The 18,382-nt window shown below is 37.9% G+C and overlaps 1 protein-coding gene across 2 annotated transcripts in view; it reads right to left on the bottom strand.

The window, feature by feature from the left end:
* AP4E1 (adaptor related protein complex 4 subunit epsilon 1) overlaps positions 1-18,382 on the bottom strand; it is a 61,153-nt gene that overhangs the window by 21,944 nt on the left and 20,827 nt on the right. For both annotated transcript variants that reach the window (XR_009355573.1, XM_059181538.1), the window contains exons 10-16: positions 12,365-12,487; positions 11,950-12,059; positions 9,113-9,252; positions 8,071-8,183; positions 7,841-7,959; positions 2,772-3,074; positions 545-659 (exon numbers count right to left, since the gene is read on the bottom strand). Coding sequence is in view for 1 of the 2 variants with exons in the window: in XM_059181538.1 (XP_059037521.1) it covers positions 545-659; positions 2,772-3,074; positions 7,841-7,959; positions 8,071-8,183; positions 9,113-9,252; positions 11,950-12,059; positions 12,365-12,487 (1,023 nt within the window). In the remaining variant the exon portion in view is untranslated. The remainder of the gene's footprint in view (positions 1-544; positions 660-2,771; positions 3,075-7,840; positions 7,960-8,070; positions 8,184-9,112; positions 9,253-11,949; positions 12,060-12,364; positions 12,488-18,382) is intronic.

Raw genomic sequence — 18,382 nt, 5'->3', positions numbered from 1 at the left:
GTATGCTCACATAAATAACTATGAGCCCTCCCTTTAGCACAGTGACCCAACATGATAATTCCACCTTTGAGTTCTTTCAAAATTCCGGAATGGCTTCCTTAGGCACTTATGTATATGGAGCCTATGACTTTGGGACTATCTCTGGGCTAACTGCTTTTTTCTGGGTATCCAAATACCTAATCAGGGTAAACAAGTCACAAGCAGATTTAAAGAGAGATGATAAAAACATTCTCAGTTATTTACATTACAAGGCTATAATGTCAATTGCATTAAAAAAAATCATGTCCTTGTGGCACCTGGGTGGCTCAGTGAGTTAAGCCTCTCTGCCTTCAGCTCAGGTCATGATCTCAGGGTCCTGAAATCAAGCCCCACATGGGGTTCTCTGCCTGGCGGGGAGCCTGCTTCCCCCTCTCTCTCTGCCTGCCTCTCTGCCTACTTGTGATCTCTCTCTCTCTGTGTGTGTCAAATAAATAAATAAAATCTTTAAAAAAAAAAAAAATGATGTCCCTGCAATTAAGCTTGTTACAGACCCATGAAAACTTACCTTTTTCCTGAGAAAACTTTTCCTCCTGCCGTTGGTGGTGAGGTTTGTAAGGTGCTGCCCCCTGACTAAGTTCTTCAGCCACAAAACCATCCAGAAAAGATAAAGAAGCATCTACCTGTATTAGCATGAAGCAAAAATTTAAAAATTAAAATTATATACCCTAAACAGTAGACTGTACCCTCACATAATTTTAATCCATGTGTCTTAAAAATAATTTTTAAATGTAAAACTGAACTTCAATTCTGAAAGTGCGACCAAGCTCTCTAGCTTTCTAAAACATCTATATTCAAATCAGTTAGCTAAGAATGTTAACAATGTAAGTCTTCTGCAATTGTGATCAATTTCAGTGCCCTGCAGAATGAACGGCAACCAATATGTTACAGCATCATATGACTGAGACAAAGACAGTTCCCACCCTCAGGAGAATTGTAACCTACGAGAGAAGACACCTACACCCAGGAGCTACAGGGTCTGTATTAGTTTGTGCTGGGGGCGGAAAAATAAGGTGTGGGCAAGGCTAGGTCCTTTTGAAGACTCCAAGGAAGAGTAAGTTCCTTATCCCTTTGAGTTTCAGAAGGCACCACTATTCCTTGGCTTGCGGCCATATCACTCTGATCTCTGCTTCTATTGTTAGTTGGCTCTCTCCTCTCTGACTCTTTCCTCATCTTTATGTCTTGTGATCATGCCTTCCGGACAACTCAAGATAATCTCCTCATCACAAAATCCTTAACTTAATCACATCTACAAAGTTTTTGTTACCATGTAAAGTTCCAGGGATTAAGGTGTGTACACTGTGGGGAGGCCACTATTCAGACTCCCAGACTTGGGAGTCTGAATTTAACCATCCTATTCTCTTCTTTCTGAAAATGTTTTTTCACAAATCTATGGAAAATTACTTAATTTCAGCAGGAATAGAAAGGTATGAGAGAATGATTAAGTGAAAAGAAATGAGATAAGGAAGAGTAAGGGGAAAAGAAGAAAAGAAAAAGTGAGTGAAGAGTGAAATCTACACAAAAGGCTATGACAGTGGAGGCTTCAGAAGCCACAGGTTTGCTTCTGGTTTAGCCAGGTGTACACTAATAGCTCAGGTAATTAGAAGAGCAGGGGAATCTCAAACAGTTAAGTGGCACATCAAACTCTGAATCTGGAAAGGCTTAGTTTCTTTCTTTTTTTTTTTTTTTAAGATTTAATTTATTTGACAGAGACAGCAAGAGCAGGAACACAAGGAAGGGGAGTGGGAGAGGGAGAAGCAGGCTTCCCGTTGAGCAGGGAACCCAATGTGGGGCTCGATCCCAAGACCCATGAGGGCCTGAGCCGAAGGCAGATGCTTAACGACTGAGCCACCCAGGCACCCCAAGAAAGGTTTAGTTTCAATAAGATTCTTACAAAATGAAGCTATGTCATCATCGTTACCTTCTACTGGAGGGAAAGAGGAAATAGGTTCCTAGTTTACTACTGTACGTAGCATATTTATTCACCATTTCAATGAATGTCTCTGGAATGCCTACCAAACATGAAAGCAAGGCCTCTGCTTTTAGGAGCTATTTGAAAGAACCAATGGACAAAGCTTCAAAATGAATACAAGTCATGAAAATCTGAGTCAGAATTAGTGGGAAGGCTACTTCTCCTATCCTCTTTCTCAACTATATTTAACAAATAAAAATTTGTACAAATCTGATTTCCTTTTGGAAATTTCCTAATTTATGCCAGTCTGGGGGAGAGACCGGTATGCACTCAGGGTGAGTAATAACTGAGCTCATTAGGTTAAAAAGGGTGCTGGCTGAAAGGTGGGAAAAGGAAAGGTGGGTAATCAGGTTCTAAAGTGGGAAAGAAGTTAAGACACCAGGGGGACAAAATGCAATAGAGAACTATTTTTTACTTTCTCAAAGAAAACAAAGTAATAATTAAATGACATATTAGAAAAATTAAAGAGAGACTAAAAATTTTTAATTCTTGAATTACCATATGTTAAAAGAGATGGTCACAGGATATAAATGCCTTCATTGCAGTTCTCCAGAAGAGATACTCCTCTATTCCTGACTATTCGGGATCACTACTGACCTGCAGCTCTCAAATTCTCTCTGATACTAATGTGAGAAAAACTCCGACCTTCATCGTCAATGTTACAGAAACTATATTCTGATAGATCCCAGATATATCACAAATGGAAGAATTAACCTGTTATAGACAACGTGATTTTTACAAAACTAAAATACAGATGACTTACCACCATGTCTTCACAGCTCTTATCAACTGGAAGCAAGGTCTTCATAAGCTCCACATTCTCACGTAAATGTTTTAATTCGAATGCATGCTGTCTCATACAAGTATCCAGAGATACGGTGAATTCCTGGATTAATCTCTCGACTATGTTAGAAGAGTGTGCTTGGGATGTCAACTTGGTAACAGCAGCGATTAACCAGGCTTTTGTTTCTGAAGAAACTGAGTCACTTATAAGTAACTTGTAGAGCTTGGTTAGAACTTCCTCTGGTGTGTCCTTATCTAAGAGGTAGTAATACTCCCCTAAGACCTATGAGTAAAACAAACAGATGTTTATATAGAAGTATCAAGTTATGCAGCAAATTGTACTCAGAAATCCAAACAAAGTAGCTACTGCTGGAGTCAATCTACTCTAGATTAAACATACTGTCATAGCAAATTATTGAATAAGGATAAAACTATACATTTTAGGTTCAAAATTATATAAGAATTTATAACTCCATACAAAAAGGTTTTCCACATCTTTATCATTAACAATATATAAAGCAGCCCACCTTTATAAGTTCACTTTCTTCTAATTTTCAGGTTTGGTTATTGCTTTTTATATGCCTGTCCACACTCTGTTACTTATTTTGCAATAAGCATTTAGTCCAGGGATTCTCACATGCTAATATGCATGAGAGTCACCTGAGGTGTTTCATAAACATACAGATTTCTAGGTTCTACCCCCAGATATTCTGAGTTAATATGTCTGTTTTGGGGATCTACAATACACATTTTGAACCAGCATCAGCTGATTCTGATGCAGATGATCCAAAGAAGAAACTCTGAGGAACACTGATCTATGTTACATATGTTTTTTCTTACATCTAATTTATTTAGGTGATACATAATCCTACTGACCTAAGAATCATTAATAACTGATAATTCAGGGCACCTGGGTGGCTCAGTGGGTTAAGCCTCTGCCATGACTCAGGTCATGGTCTCAGGGTCCTAGGACTGAGCCCCATATCAGCCTCTCTGCTCATCAGGGAGCCTGTTTACCGCTCTCTCTCTGCCTGCCTCTCTGCCTACTTGTGACCTCTTTCTCTGTCAAATAAATAAAATCTTAAAACAAACAAATAAAAAAAAAACCCTGCTAATTCATGGAGTGTGAGATCTTTCCTAAGTGCTACTTATGGAGTATTTTCATGTCTTTGAGTAACACTGGCATTAGCAGGTAAAAAAAAAAAAAAGCAAAACAAAACAGTGAGGTGAGGTGACAGGCAAGGAAAAATTTATAGCTAGTAAAATGAACAGGAGGAAAAATAAATAGAACTAAGTAAGTTCAATCTTTAAAGTAGCAAGATAATTTTTACGTGGTTTAATAAGATGGAAGATAGCTCTAGAAAAGCTAGTAATCTAAATTCCAGTTCAAAAATTAATGGGAAGATGGACTAGGTGCATTTTTCCCTATTCTTCCCAATAAGTATACCTAAAAACCCTTGATGTTATGTATAAAGAACACATAAAAAGACACCAATAGGTGGAGAAAAGAAGGCTGACTGCTAAGGATGCTGGGACAGTACAGTGGGTTATCTGCTGCTTCATACACCCCAGACTGGGTACTGGCAGCAACTGGGTTTCCAGCAACCTGGAAACACCAATAGGTGCAGACAAACTGGCCCAAAGTAAAGCCTGCCCTCTAGTGAAAGAGCCAGGAGGCCAGAAAACTTTAAGACAATAACCCTTCTACTCCAGCCAAGCACTACACAGAAAAGAACCACAGACCCACCCACACCAGCACAGGCAGAGTAGAGAGCCAAGACTTCCACCCTACTAAGCTGTAAGAGGCACCCCCATTCCCATACAAGGGTAGTGACTGAGAAGTCCCAGTGGAGAACCAGGACTTTCATCCCCACCAACTGTAGAGAGGCCTACTCCTCCACAGTGTCCATGAAGACCACATATGAAGCCACTTCACCTCTACCCAAGTATAAGAGGGACCCCACCCTACATCTGCCAGGGTAGGGTCAGGAGAAGCCTAGAGGAGAGTCAGGACTTTCGCCATGCTCAGCCATAGCTAGACAACCCCTTCACAATGTCAGTGGAGGCCACACAGTAGAGATCTCAACACCTGTGTCACAATACCATCACCAAAAAAATCTAATCAACATTTATTGGACATGCCATCCAACAATGGCAGAATACCCATTCTTTTCAAGCACCCACAGAACATATAGTAAGATATATCTTGGGCCATAAAACAAACCTCAACAAACTTAACACAACCAAATTCACCAAGTATTTTCTCTGAAAACAATGGCATCAAACTAGAAATCAATAACAGGAACTTTTCCAAACACTTAAAATTAAACAACACTCATCTATACAATTTTTCCAGAACATGGAAGAGAAAAGAACATTCCTTCCTTCAGACCAAAACTGTAACAACAGAGTAGGAAAAAAAAAAATCTCATGAACAGAGATGTAAGAATTTTTTTTTTTGAAGATTTTATTTACTTATTTGAAGACAGAGATCACAAGTAGGCAGAGAGGCAGGCAGAGAGAGAGGAGGAAGCCGGCTCCCCACCAAGCAGAGAGCCCGATGCGGAGCTTGATCCCAGGACCCCAGGACCATGATCCGAGCTGAAGGCAGAGGCTTAACCCACTGCGCCACTCAGGTACCCCGAGATGTAAGAATTCTTAACATGGAATCTACAAGAAATCTACACACACACACACACACACACACACACATACACACCCTAGATTAGTGAGTTCAGCAAGGCTGCAAAGATTGCAAAGCAAGATCAAAATACAAAAATCTACTGTACTTGAATAAACTAGCAACAGACATGTGGGAACCAAAATTAAAAATACAACTTATTGGGCGCCTGGGTGGCTCAGTGGGTTAAGCCGCTGCCTTCGGCTCAGGTCATGATCTCAGGGTCCTGGGATCGAGTCCCACATCGGGCTCTCTGCTCAGCAGGGAGCCTGCTTCCCTCTCTCTCTCTCTGCCTGCCTCTCCGACTACTTGTGATTTCTCTCTGTCAAATAAATAAATAAAATCTTAAAAAAAAAAAAAAAATACAACTTATTTACTACTGCTCTAAAGAAAGTGAAAGTATAAATCCAACCAAATTTGTACAGAATCTGTACGTTATAGAAAGAAATAAAAGCACTATAAATATATGGAGTGACATGGAGGAAAAAAAAGAAATAGCTGCCAATACAATAACCATTTAGCAAGGATTACCAATACTAAAACCACTGGTGAAAGGCAGTTGAGGAAAAGATGCTCATGAATAGCCACATAGAATCACCTACAGATTAATTACAAATTACCAAGAGAAAGGGCATCTTTACAATGGAGAGATCTAAATAAAGGTCATCATCTTAACCAAACAATGAAACTTAAAATCACTAATGACTAGAGGAATTGATACCAAATGCATCCTGATGATGCAGTGGAAAGTACAAAATAATGTTATTGTAGTATTCTTGCTAAAAATGTTTAACCAAACCAGAAATAATGAGCCAAATTCAGAATGCTGGGTAGTCTATAAGTCAACAGCATTCATCCAAAAAAAACAGTATCATGAAAACAAAAGGAAACTGAGGATCAATATAAAATAAAAGAGGCTAAAAAGACAACCAAAGGCAATTTGTGAACCCTGACTGGATCCAGGATTGGGAGTAGTAGAAAAACAATCATAACAGACCTTTTTTGGACAAATGGATAAATGTGAAAATGGACTACACAGTAAGTGATATTAATGGATTAATGTTATATTTCTTATTACCAATGTAATAATTGTTCTATGACAGGACAATGTCATTCTTTTTTTTTTTTTTAATTTTATTTATTTATTTGACAGAGAGAAATCACAAGTAGATGGAGAGGCAGGCAGAGAGAGAGGGAAGCAGGCTCCCCGCAGAGCAGAGAGCCCGATGCGGGACTTGATCCCAGGACCCTGAGATCATGACCCGAGCCGAAGGCAGCGGCTTAACCCACTGAGCCACCCAGGCGCCCCAGGACAATGTCATTCTTAAAGACTTACAGTGAATTTTTTAAGTCATGATATCTGCAACTCTATTGTAAATGGCTCAGCAAAACAAACTGTATATAGGTAGAGCTACATATAGATATAGATACAGTAAAGCAAAGGTGGTTAAAAAATATTAACTGGGAATACAGATGAAAAATATAGAGGTACTTATTATAGTAGTCTTTCAATGTTCCTGCAGTTGAGAAAAAAATTCTTAAATAAAGGTCTAGGTAAAGTTTAAGTTAACAAGCTAGTATTTGTTCAAAGTATAAAATATTAAAATATGTACAGCCTATGATCTAGTAGTTGTACTTCACCAAATCTCGAAACTCACCCATATGCACACAAAAAAACCCACAGAGGTGATGGTATGCGTGCAATTACCTATGATTATATTATATACATGTGACCTTCATCCTACAAAGAGATGATCTCCTTTGCTGGCTTTGATGAAGCCAGGAAGCATGTCAGGAGGTCCACATGCAAGAACATAAACGCAGTTCTGGGAGCTAAGGGTAGCCTACAGTCAACAATCTGAACCTCTAACACTCAGTCCTACAGCTGCAAGAATCTGATTTCTTCCAACAACCACATGAGCTTGGGAGGGGATCCCTCACCAGTCAAGATTCAGATGAGACAGTAGCCCCAGCCAACACCCTGACTGCAACCCTGAGAGTCTTTAAGCAGAACACCCAGCTGTTTTAAGCAGTAAGTTTGTGGGAACACACAGCAACAGAAAACTAATATAACAGACACACAGTGTTCACATATTCTAACACAGATTTGCACAGAAAACACAACAAATGTATTGTAGACACAGATGTATAACCAAATACCTATACTTAAAAGATCAGACATGAGAGATGGCAGGGAGAATGAACAGACAGACTTTCTGGTTAAGTGACAGAAACTAGCCATTGGGAAAGAAAATTGACAGCTAGAGTCAGCAGAGTAGAACTGAATGACTTCTGAAGGAAATAAACTGTTAGTATTTGGTATTATAAAAAATGTTATAAATACTTATGATCTAATGTACTTTGCTCACCCAACTCATAACTTGAAGAAATTTCTGTGGATAAAACACATTTTCCACATCTAGTAAAGTGAGATAAGACTGAACTGCATAAAGCCTTAATTGTTGATCTTCTGTTTCATCATCAAAACCTACAAAGAAATTGATACATCATTTTAAATTCCACTAAATTCTCTAAGGACTCCATAACAAAACATTTAATTTTTGGATCTCTATTTTACAGAATGCAGTAATTTACTAACCTTCTGCAAGCAGTCTCATAAAGTTATTGGGAATATCAGGATGCATGACATCTCCTCCCACTGAAAACACAGCATTCATTGTCTGAATAAACCATGCATTATCAGGAGCATATGTGTCCACAGTGTTAAGAACAAGTACACTTCCAAGTGCCAAGTATTAAAATTATCTTTGCACCAACCTTTTAAAGAATAATCCCCAACCCATTCTACCTTGTCATTTTTGCTCCTAACCTCTGCCAATAAATTGTTCTATACTCCAGTTTAATGTAAAATAGATGCTTAGTAAAAACTTATTTAATAAGCTTAATAAACTAAGTTCATGTTGCTTCATCTAGCACTGTTCCTTGTACGTAACTAAATATCCAATGAATAAGTGTGAAATAATTTAAAGAAATGTTCCAGCTGACTAAGGACAAATAATGGAAAATGATACACACTTCAAAGAGGCTAAATGTGGTGTGTCTACCAGAACAAGCTGTTTAACATCTTCTCTAATCTGTTCTGCTTCAGTTCTAAAATTCTATCATTCTGCTGGCCAGAGCTACAGCACTGGCTAGGATAAAACTATACTTAAGCAATTTCCAAGACATCTGGATTAACACTGCACATTTACTCCTTCTTAGATTTAAAAAGCAGACATCTTAAAAAGAATGGAATCTCCTTGTGACCTACAAAGTTACACTGACTTTTCAAAACAAAATATGGAGAAGAGTGACATGTGGAGTTCCCAACCACCTTATCACAACAATTTCCAGTATAAACAACAGTGGAAAGGATAAATTTTAGACGCTGAGCCTTACTCTCAAGGCCCCTCTGTAAAATAAGAACTTTTACCAGAAAAGAAACTAAGTATGAAGTAAAGTCAAAGATAAGGAGGCACTGGGACTCCTGAGTGGCTTAGTTAGTTAAGCATCTGGCTTCGGCTCAAGTCATGATCCCAGGGTCCTGGGACTGGGTCCCACAACACGCTCCCTGCTCAGCAGAGAGTCTGCTTCTCCCTTTCTAAAAGGTATCCATGACTCACGGTCCAAACAAAGGATATTTCTCAGCAAGCTCAGCTATTTTGCCAACCAAATTGACAATAATATATTCTTCTTTGCTCTGATGTAAATATTCAAGCATTTTCTGGACAATCACTATTATATTCTGTGCATTAGTAATTCTGTAAAGAAGTTCCAAAGTCTATTTAAGAAAGAGAAATAAAAACAGTATTACAAAACTATGCATGATAACTCCAATAAATACAGCACTATATAGGTTTATAATACAGTTGATTTTCCCACTTTTGCACAGGTCAGCTGGGCAGTCGGTTAGTAGGTGCTGAAGAAATGCACATTTTAACTGAAACAGAACTTAAAGATAGAACAAAAAAATTGTCACTTTTTTGTGTCAAAAAAATTAATCATAATCAATTGCAAAGTCTAAAAGGCTTCTACTGATCTCAATAGGTATAATCTGACTACTACTACATAAGAGGCTACTACTACTACATAACTTTTTAAAAAATTAAAGGCTTACTTCTTAAACCTGTATTACTTATGCCTGTATGTGCATGCATATATACACACATAAAACAAATAAAAAAATCCAGTCTTGCAAACTATTTTCCACACTATTCAACTGAAAACAGCCCTTGAGCAGGTTTGTCAGCCGAGGGCAAATGGCCTCTAATGGACAAGGGTTGGTGGCTCAAGTGCTTCAAAGCCTCAGCAAGGCCTACGTTCAGAATCTCAGGCAGCAAGGAAAAACTGTGTTATAGCCACCATCTCAGTGCTCAGGAATATACCTCTTGCTTCTTCAAGCAAGATGATGGAAGACCAGTACCACAGTAAGCTCCCATTTGGCTGGGCTTTCTAAGGCCCTACATTAAAGTTCTAAAAATCCTGTAATTCCGAGAAATCAATGAGGCCAAGGGCAGTCCTGGTCTCAGAAAGTATTATTTACTGGTATTTTAGGATCAACAACATTAGCTGCAAGGGAACGTCTACATATCTCACTTGTCAGACTTGTTCATTAGGGCTCTTTTCAATTTTTCAATCTTTATAGCCAGGATTTCAAGTACAAAAGATAACTGTTTCAGTTAGTCTTTGACTCCATTTAAAATCTACAAAAACACAGGTCCCCCTATCGTTAGTTTTCAATTTATCTAGCTGTCTCAGACATGCTCCCTATAGATTCTAAACTATGTATTATATATTTTTAGATAATTTACACCCCATTTATTTCCTACTCTAAGACCATGCAATTTAGCATTTCCAAGACTGCATGAGTATGATATTTTTATGCTACCTCCTTCTTTCTCCCTGTAAGAAAGATAAGTAATAAAACCAAGTAAAAGGGAATCCCAGTCCAAAGCAACAGGTCCCTCCATACCCAGGGACCAACGTTCCTGGTATGCAATTACTTATAGAGGTTAAATGTGACAGTGGCATTCAAAGACAGTACTGCAATACCATCTTGGGACACCACTGATACTTAGTATCTTCCCCAAAGGATTCAAACTACTTTTCTCACTACAGGTAATAGAAAAACAGATTAGACTTGACCATTATAAACAGATCAGACATGATCATTCTATTTTCCCTTGGACTCTCATTTTTAAATAAGAGCCTCCAAATTAAATATAGCAATAAGAAAACTGTATCTAAGTCAATTCTGCTCAATTTAGTAGCCAATCACACAAAGAAAATGTATGCCCTATACCTGTTCAAAGTGGAAGAGCCATATAATTATTAGTTACTGTCCTTTGGTGCCTTATCACTTTTCTATGATGCCTACACATAGAAATTAGTATATCTGTAAACTTCCCAGATTCATTTGAGGTAGATAACAATTTTCAGATTATTAAAAACATGAATTCAAAAAGAAACAATATGGAGCACCTGGGTGGCTCAGTCATTTAAGCATCCAGCTCGGGATTTCAGCTCAGGTAATGATCTCAGGGTCATGAGATCAAGCCTCACCTCAGACTCCATGCTAAGATTGGAGCCTTAAGAGTCTCTCTCTCTCCCTCTGTCCCTCCCTCTCTGCTCTCTCTCTCTCAAAACAAATATATATATATATATATATATATATATATATATATATATATATGTGACAATTTCTCAGAAATATTTTTTTTCAGAAACAGCATCTTTTAAAATTCAGAATGTATAATCTTATATTTTAAAATTGCAATTGCTTAATGAAATAGTGTTCTTTCAATAAACTTTTTTAACTCACTTAAGTAATTTAGATGTTCAATAAATTTTTAAAATCAAAAATAAAAATAAACACTCATAGGTCCCACATAATCATTTTAAATGAAGGTACAAACTGATTTCTTTAATGAATATTAACAGAAATACTTATACAGACACTTAAGTGGACAATGAAGCTAGCTTACAAAAGGAAAAAGTTGAAACAAATTAAGTAAATTATACACCTTTCCTTCCAAGCAGTTCAAATAATTTTGGGGTATCTTTATTAATTTTCTCAATAGTCCTACATATTTAATAGAGAATTCATTAGCCCACTTTACAGATATTAAGGAGAATATGAAAAAATATTAATAGCCATAAATTACACCTTAAATTGTATTGACAGAAAGACCTGGAAATAGAATTTAGTTTTGGACCAAAAAGATATTAATGAAGCCATACAGGTAACTGGACCTAATTCCTCCAGCTCATAGTTTAAATCCATTTGTGAGGCTACTGACAAAAGGACTTTTTAGAAAAGGTCCTTAAATTTTAGAATAAAATATACTCAAAAGTTAAAATACACCACACACACACACACACACACACACACTGCCCACTATTTTATTCTCTCCATAATACCAAAAAAAAGTTTAAAAGTTCTAACACTTTGCATACACTATTCAAAATACCAGTTTACCTCTCTTTTAATAATGGGATCTGGATGGTCTAAGCACTCAATTATTGTCATCTGGTGCTGAAGAGCCAGAGTGGGATCCTGTTGGATAACATAGGTAAGAGCCTTCAGTCCTAGAAACAAAGATTATGTTATACAATTGACTGGAAACAAATACCCAGCAAATTTCAAGAGCCCTCTTTGTAATTTCTGTCAAAATTATTTAATCATCTTGGAGCACCGGGGTGCTTCAGTCATGATCTCAGGGTCATGAGATTGAGCCCTGTGTCAGGCTCTACCCTCAGCAGGGAGTCTGCTTGAGATTCTCTCTCCCTCTGCTCTCCGCCTCCCCTTGGATGCATGCGTGTGTGCGTGCGTGTTCTCTCTCTCTAATAAATAAGTAAAATCTTTTTTATAAAAAATTATCTAATCATCTTACCTAAATATTTGAGATTTATTTTAGGTGACAGAACAAATTTTCCAATGCACTTGGCAGCCTTCTCAAGTAATTCTGATTTAGGATAAATAGAATAAACTGTATATACACATTCAAACAGAATAGCTAGAGAAAGAAAATATAAAATATCAGGGATCATGTTAAGGCATAGTAAAAGAACATACTTGTACAGAACTCACAGCAAAACAAATGAATTAAAAGGTCAGTTTTAGTAAAAAATCTTACTTATAAAAAATTTTCAAAGATAGGAACTTTGTTTTCAGGCTTACACAGTTATTAGGATTATGCTACCACAGCACACTCTAAAGAGAATTACCTATTAATAGATAAAAATGATGAATTCACTCATGCAACAAATATTTACTGAACACCTCCTATGTGCCAGGCATTGTTGTAATAGAATGGACACAGCCATGGAAAAAAGACAAACACTCCTGCCCTTAAGGAGCTCACATTCTAATGGACACATAGGTAATATATTCATTGTTTCTATATAAACATATATTTCCAACACTCCTTCAATGTTTTAAAATAATTTGTTCTCAGGCAATTCCTACCACTCACACAAAGAAACAATATATGTAGTTTATTTTAATATAATTATTTTGGAATGTTCTAGCATTTGCTTCAAAGTAAGACCACTTCATAAAAATCCTCAAGTCAATTCTTTAAAGGCAACCTCAAAGAACCTCGAACCATCAACTGAACATCTTGGTAGTGTTCAAATTTGATTTTCTAACGTAGTTAAACATCTGATAAATATGACAGATGATCAAAGTAGACACTAAAATGTTTTTCAAGCTCTTTTGAAGAGCCTAAGTCAAGGAGCTGGAGGTTCGCCACAGTAGAGAACCAGTGAAGTATCATTACATCCTGCATGTGCTGTGGAATCACAGTAATGAGAAGTGACACACAGACTCAGCAAACTCAACAGTTCTACTACAAGCTGAAGCATATCCAAGTGTCCTTGATAGCATCATTTCTTCTCTACTTCCAAAAGCCTAAAACAAAACAATCGGATACTTTTTGTGTATACAAGACAGATCTTGAATATTCAACTAGCTATGTTTTATACTGCTAAGTTGCCCATCAATTGATTCAAATCTAAATTTTGCATAAAAAGCTTTATATGAACCCCTTCTACAGAGAAAGAAAGAGAGAAAAGAAACCAGAAGTATAAAGTTCTCTTTAAGAAGGGAAAGGACTTTAAAGGAAAACCTACAAAGTAAGTTATTAACCTAAAAAGAGGGGTTAAGCGGCTGCCTTCGGCTTAGGTCTTGATCCCAGGTCCTGGGACTGAGGCCCCTCATCAGGCTCGCTGCTCAGCGGGGAGCCTGCTTCTCCCTCTCCCTCAGCCTGCCACTCTGTCTACTTGTGCTCTCTCAAAATAAATAAGATCTTTTTAAAAAATAAAAAAAAAAAATTTTTTAAATCAACCAAATAGATACTCTGTATATTCAGATGTTGTGCTGTGAAATGTCCTCACTCTGTGCTATGGAAAGAGTAGACGTTATGACTTAGTGAACTAAACAAAGAGAGGCTTGGTCAAGTGACTAACCAACTAAGGCAGGAGTGGATAAACCAATACTAAATACAGCCGTTGGCCTACTTTTGCAAGCCTGTAGACTGATTTTCACATTTTTTTTAACTGAGATAAAATCAACATATAACTTATATTAGTTTCAGGTATACAGCTACATTTTTTAAACATTGTGGAAAAGGGGCACCTATGTGACTTAGTCAGTTGGGCATCTGACTCTTTGTTTTGGCTCAGGTCATGATCTCAGGGTCTTGAGACTGAGCCCCATGCTGAGCTCCCCACTCAGTGGAGAGTTGACTTGAGATTCTTTCTCCCTCCCTTTCCTCCCACTCTGCTCCTCACTCCTCCCTCCTGCTCGTATTCTCTTTCTCTAAAACAAAAATCTATAAAAAAATAAAAATAGGGCACCTGGGTGGCTCAGTGGGTCCAGCCACTGCCTTCAGCTCAGGTCATGATCTCAGGGTCCTGGGATCGAGTCCCGCATCGGGCTCCCTGCTCAGCAGGGAGCCTGCTTCCCTCTCTCTCTCTCTGCCTGCCTCTCTGCCTACTTGTGATCTCTGTCAAATAAATAAATAAAATCTTCTTAATAAATAAATAAATAAATAAAAATAAATGTTGAAAATTAAAGCTGTGAAAAAAGCAAAAAAAGGAGAATTTATGACAGAAACCTATGTTACATACAAAGCCTAAAATATTTATTATCTGACCCTTTTAAGAAAAAGTTTACCAAACCCTGAACTAACCAGCCAGTCCTAAGTAAGATTAAAAAAAATGCTTTGCGGGGGTGCTTAGATGACTCAGTGTGTTGAGCCTCTGCCTTTGGCTAGGGTCAAGATCTCAGGGTCCTGGGATTCAGCCCCGCATCAGGCTCTCTGCTCAGTAGGGAGCCTGCCTCCCCTCTCTCTGCCTGCCTTTCTGCCTTTGTGATCTCTCTCTCTCTGTCAAATCAATAAATAAAATCTTTTTTAAAAATTATGCTTCGCAAAAATAATAATAATAATAATAATGCTTCGCTGGTGCACCTGGGTGGCTTAGTCGGTTAAGCATCTGCCTTCAGGTCAGGTCATGATCCCTCGGTCCTGGGAGTTAGTCCCGCATCAGGCTCCCTGCTCAGCAGAAAGCCTATTTTCTCCACTCATGCACTCTCGCTCTTTCTCAAATAAGTAAATAAAAATCTTTGAAAAAAAATAATGATGCTCCATTTTCTATTGTAACTGACATGGCTTCCTTTACAGATTCCTGCCATTCAAAACTCTGCTGCTAGAAGATTGTGTTACTACAAAAACTTCTCATTACTTACCTAAAATCTAAACTTATTTAGATGATTATAAAACTTCTGGAAAGCTGGTACAGGTAAAATTAATAGTTAGAAAATTCCATTTATTAGTCAACTTAGGCATAAATGAGCTGAAAAAGAATTTAACAGGCCTTTAGATTATTTTTCCACTGGAGCTAAATTCCTCTATTCCACAACTCCACAAAAACCTGAGTATAAGTCCGTAAAATGAAATAGCAGCCACCCTCCTGGTTCCCCTCTACAGTGGTTTCAAAAAAGTGCTTCTGAGGATTTCTAAACATAAAAACACAATGCAAAGTTTTGTGTTCTCTTCCAGAGCAACCCAGATCCAAACCAAATATCAAGTAAAGATTACCAAGTTAAAAATTAATAACATTCTAACATTTATGATACTCTAATTTTATCATAGGTATTTTGGGCTGGATTACACAAAAAATTCAAAGTTCCACTGATACCATATCCTTCAGACTAGACTCTACTTTCATACGAAGTAAGTCTCTATCTACTGACCCCACTCTGGCAGGGAGATGTGGGTACCACCAATGGGATGGAAGCCCAGGTTCTCCACTCTGCCTCCTTTGACACTTGGAAAAGCAAGGGTTCCTTGTTCTGGACAAGGTGATGGGGGACAGGAACATCTGCTGATACTATCTTGCCTGGGAAAGGAAGGAGCATTACTTCCTAAGTACATGGCCACCACCGACAGTGGCCTGAGCATGCCTGACCAGTGATGAAGGCTACAACTCTCCACCAGACTTCTTCTAACACCACCCCAGCAAAGAGAGGACAGGTACTTCGTTAACCCCCTATTTCTAACTATGCTAAATCCAGGCTCCCCACATCATCTCCGCTGACAATGCAAGGGAGGGTTGCACCTGGCAACACCTGGCACAGATGAAATTCTGGCTCTTCTCTCAGACTTCTCCACAAGTTCAGGGGAGGGTTGGGAAGCTGGTTACACCTGATGTGGTGGAATTCCTGGCTTCCCACTTAGTTTTTTCTGCCATAACACAATTTGTTCTTTGTGATGCTTGGCTGGAATGCAAGGCCACTGTCTAAAAGTTTTCTATCTTGCTATTTTGCTTTTTTCTTATCTTTCCTTTGGCTAGACAGCAGGCTTTTTTCTTGGGGCATTTTTGTCTGTGCCTGTCAGAATTTCCAGGATGCTGGCTCTCCAGTACCCAGTCTCGGGACTATGAGGCAAAAAGAAAATCCAGGGTACTCACTATGGTACTGTTTCTTGTATCCCAAGGTCTCTAACCAGTCCACCTTCATTTCTCCATCTTTCAGAGTCATATGTTAAATTTACAAATATTACACACTAACTGGGAAAAACAGGGAAATGCATGTCTATCTACTTTTGATGGTCTGTTCCTTGTACTCCATTTTATAGAATTCTCCCAATTTACTAAATAGCTTACTAAAAATGTTACTCTCATCAGTACCTTGCCTACCAAACTCCCGTATCTCTGGATGTATACAGTAGAAAGTCCAAACTCATCTGGTTCCCCTGAGAGGACCTCTGCAATATGGCCTTTCCACTGCTCCCACTATGAACTGTCCACGCAGGCTGCTGGTAAGTCAATATTCTCTGAAACAGTTTTGCACATCCCCACTTCTGCACCCTCTCTCATGTTCCCTCTGCCTAGACCCCCTAAATCTCCCTTCTGGCTATCTGAATCCTACCTACCTTTCAGGGCCCCATTACATCAATAAATCCTTATGTGTGTTCTCAGGCCCACAGTGATCTCTACCACCTCTGGTTATTCCCTGCACCACCCCCCACCACATAGCATTCTACCTTATACTGGTATTAGGCTTTCATAAATAAGCTATTTCTTCCATTATATTGTAAATTCCTTGAAGGCAAAGATTGTATTTTACACTTCCTCATATGCTCTATATCACTTTGTACAATGCCTGGTACATAACAGTAGTCAATAAATGTCTTTGATGTGACTTATATCTTAATTTAACAGTAAGGTAAGTTATAATAACGGAACTGTCATAAAAATATGGTTTAGAAAGTATAAAGACTAAAATTCAATCAGATAACTGATAAAAAGTAATCTTCTTTTCCTTTAATCCAATAAAATATATTACTCATTGATTAATCTAGTACCAGATCCTGGGATAGACACAGTTTCTTCTCTTATGAAGTTCATAATTTAAAATTCACATCCGTAAGCAAAAAAATTTTTATGTTAGCACTACTAAAGAACAGTCTACCATTGATAAAATCACTGTAAGTTATAAACCATATCAATACAAAAAGGGAGGGAGATTAACAATGGAAAGATTAATAAAGGAAATAAATAAAAGAAACCATAAGGTTTCCATGGTAAGGTGAACACTGGACTGACAGCCTACAAAGAAACAAACTGTTGGTTTTGGTCCCAGAAACTTAATAAAGGAAAGGTGCCCTAGTGGAGAACATTAAAAAATATTCCCTCAGGTATACAGCATTCTCCAAACCAAAGGAACGGGTAACAATGGCTAGATCCAAAAAGGGGAATTGGGTGGTGAGTGGTAAGGGTCAAAAGAACACTTACTGTTCACTGTATACCTTTGTGTACCTTTTGAATTTTGAACCATGTGCATATATTACCTATTTAAGAAAATAAAATTAAAGCTGAAATGTCAATTACAAAAAAAAAAAAAATCAAAAAGCCTTCTATAAGAAAAAAAAAAGTAGATCCTTTTAAACTCTTACCCTATATGCTAATTATATCTCAAGCAAAACATTTTAACTTGGCTGCCTGCAAAGACTGGCACTTCTCTAGAGCTTCTGACAGTTCCTAGCCAAACCACCTGTGCCAGCAAGGTTCATCCTTACCTCTGGCCTGACTGTTCTCATTACATAGCAGGATCCTAGATAATACCAACTGATCATTATGCTATACACTCCTAAGAGTAGGGACTGTATCTATCTCCTTTTCCTTTAATCTCCCAGACTCAGCATGGAGAAATAAATCAACTCTTTCCTCAATCTGTACCTGGTTTACGGATCAAGTTTTTGTTCTGTAAGCCTTCCAATAAATGCTGGTTGAAAAAATGAATAAACCACTTTTATTGCCTTAATTACCATTTATATGTGCAAAACATAAATCTATCCTTCAAAATTTACCATCTCAATTCCTTATGTGCATTATCATCCCTGTAC

The sequence above is a fragment of the Mustela lutreola genome, chromosome 7 (genome assembly GCF_030435805.1).
Source record: "Mustela lutreola isolate mMusLut2 chromosome 7, mMusLut2.pri, whole genome shotgun sequence".
NCBI classification, from domain to species: domain Eukaryota; kingdom Metazoa; phylum Chordata; class Mammalia; order Carnivora; family Mustelidae; genus Mustela; species Mustela lutreola.
The sequence above is the reverse complement of the archived record's forward strand: the minus strand, read 5'-3'. Positions and strand labels throughout refer to the sequence as shown.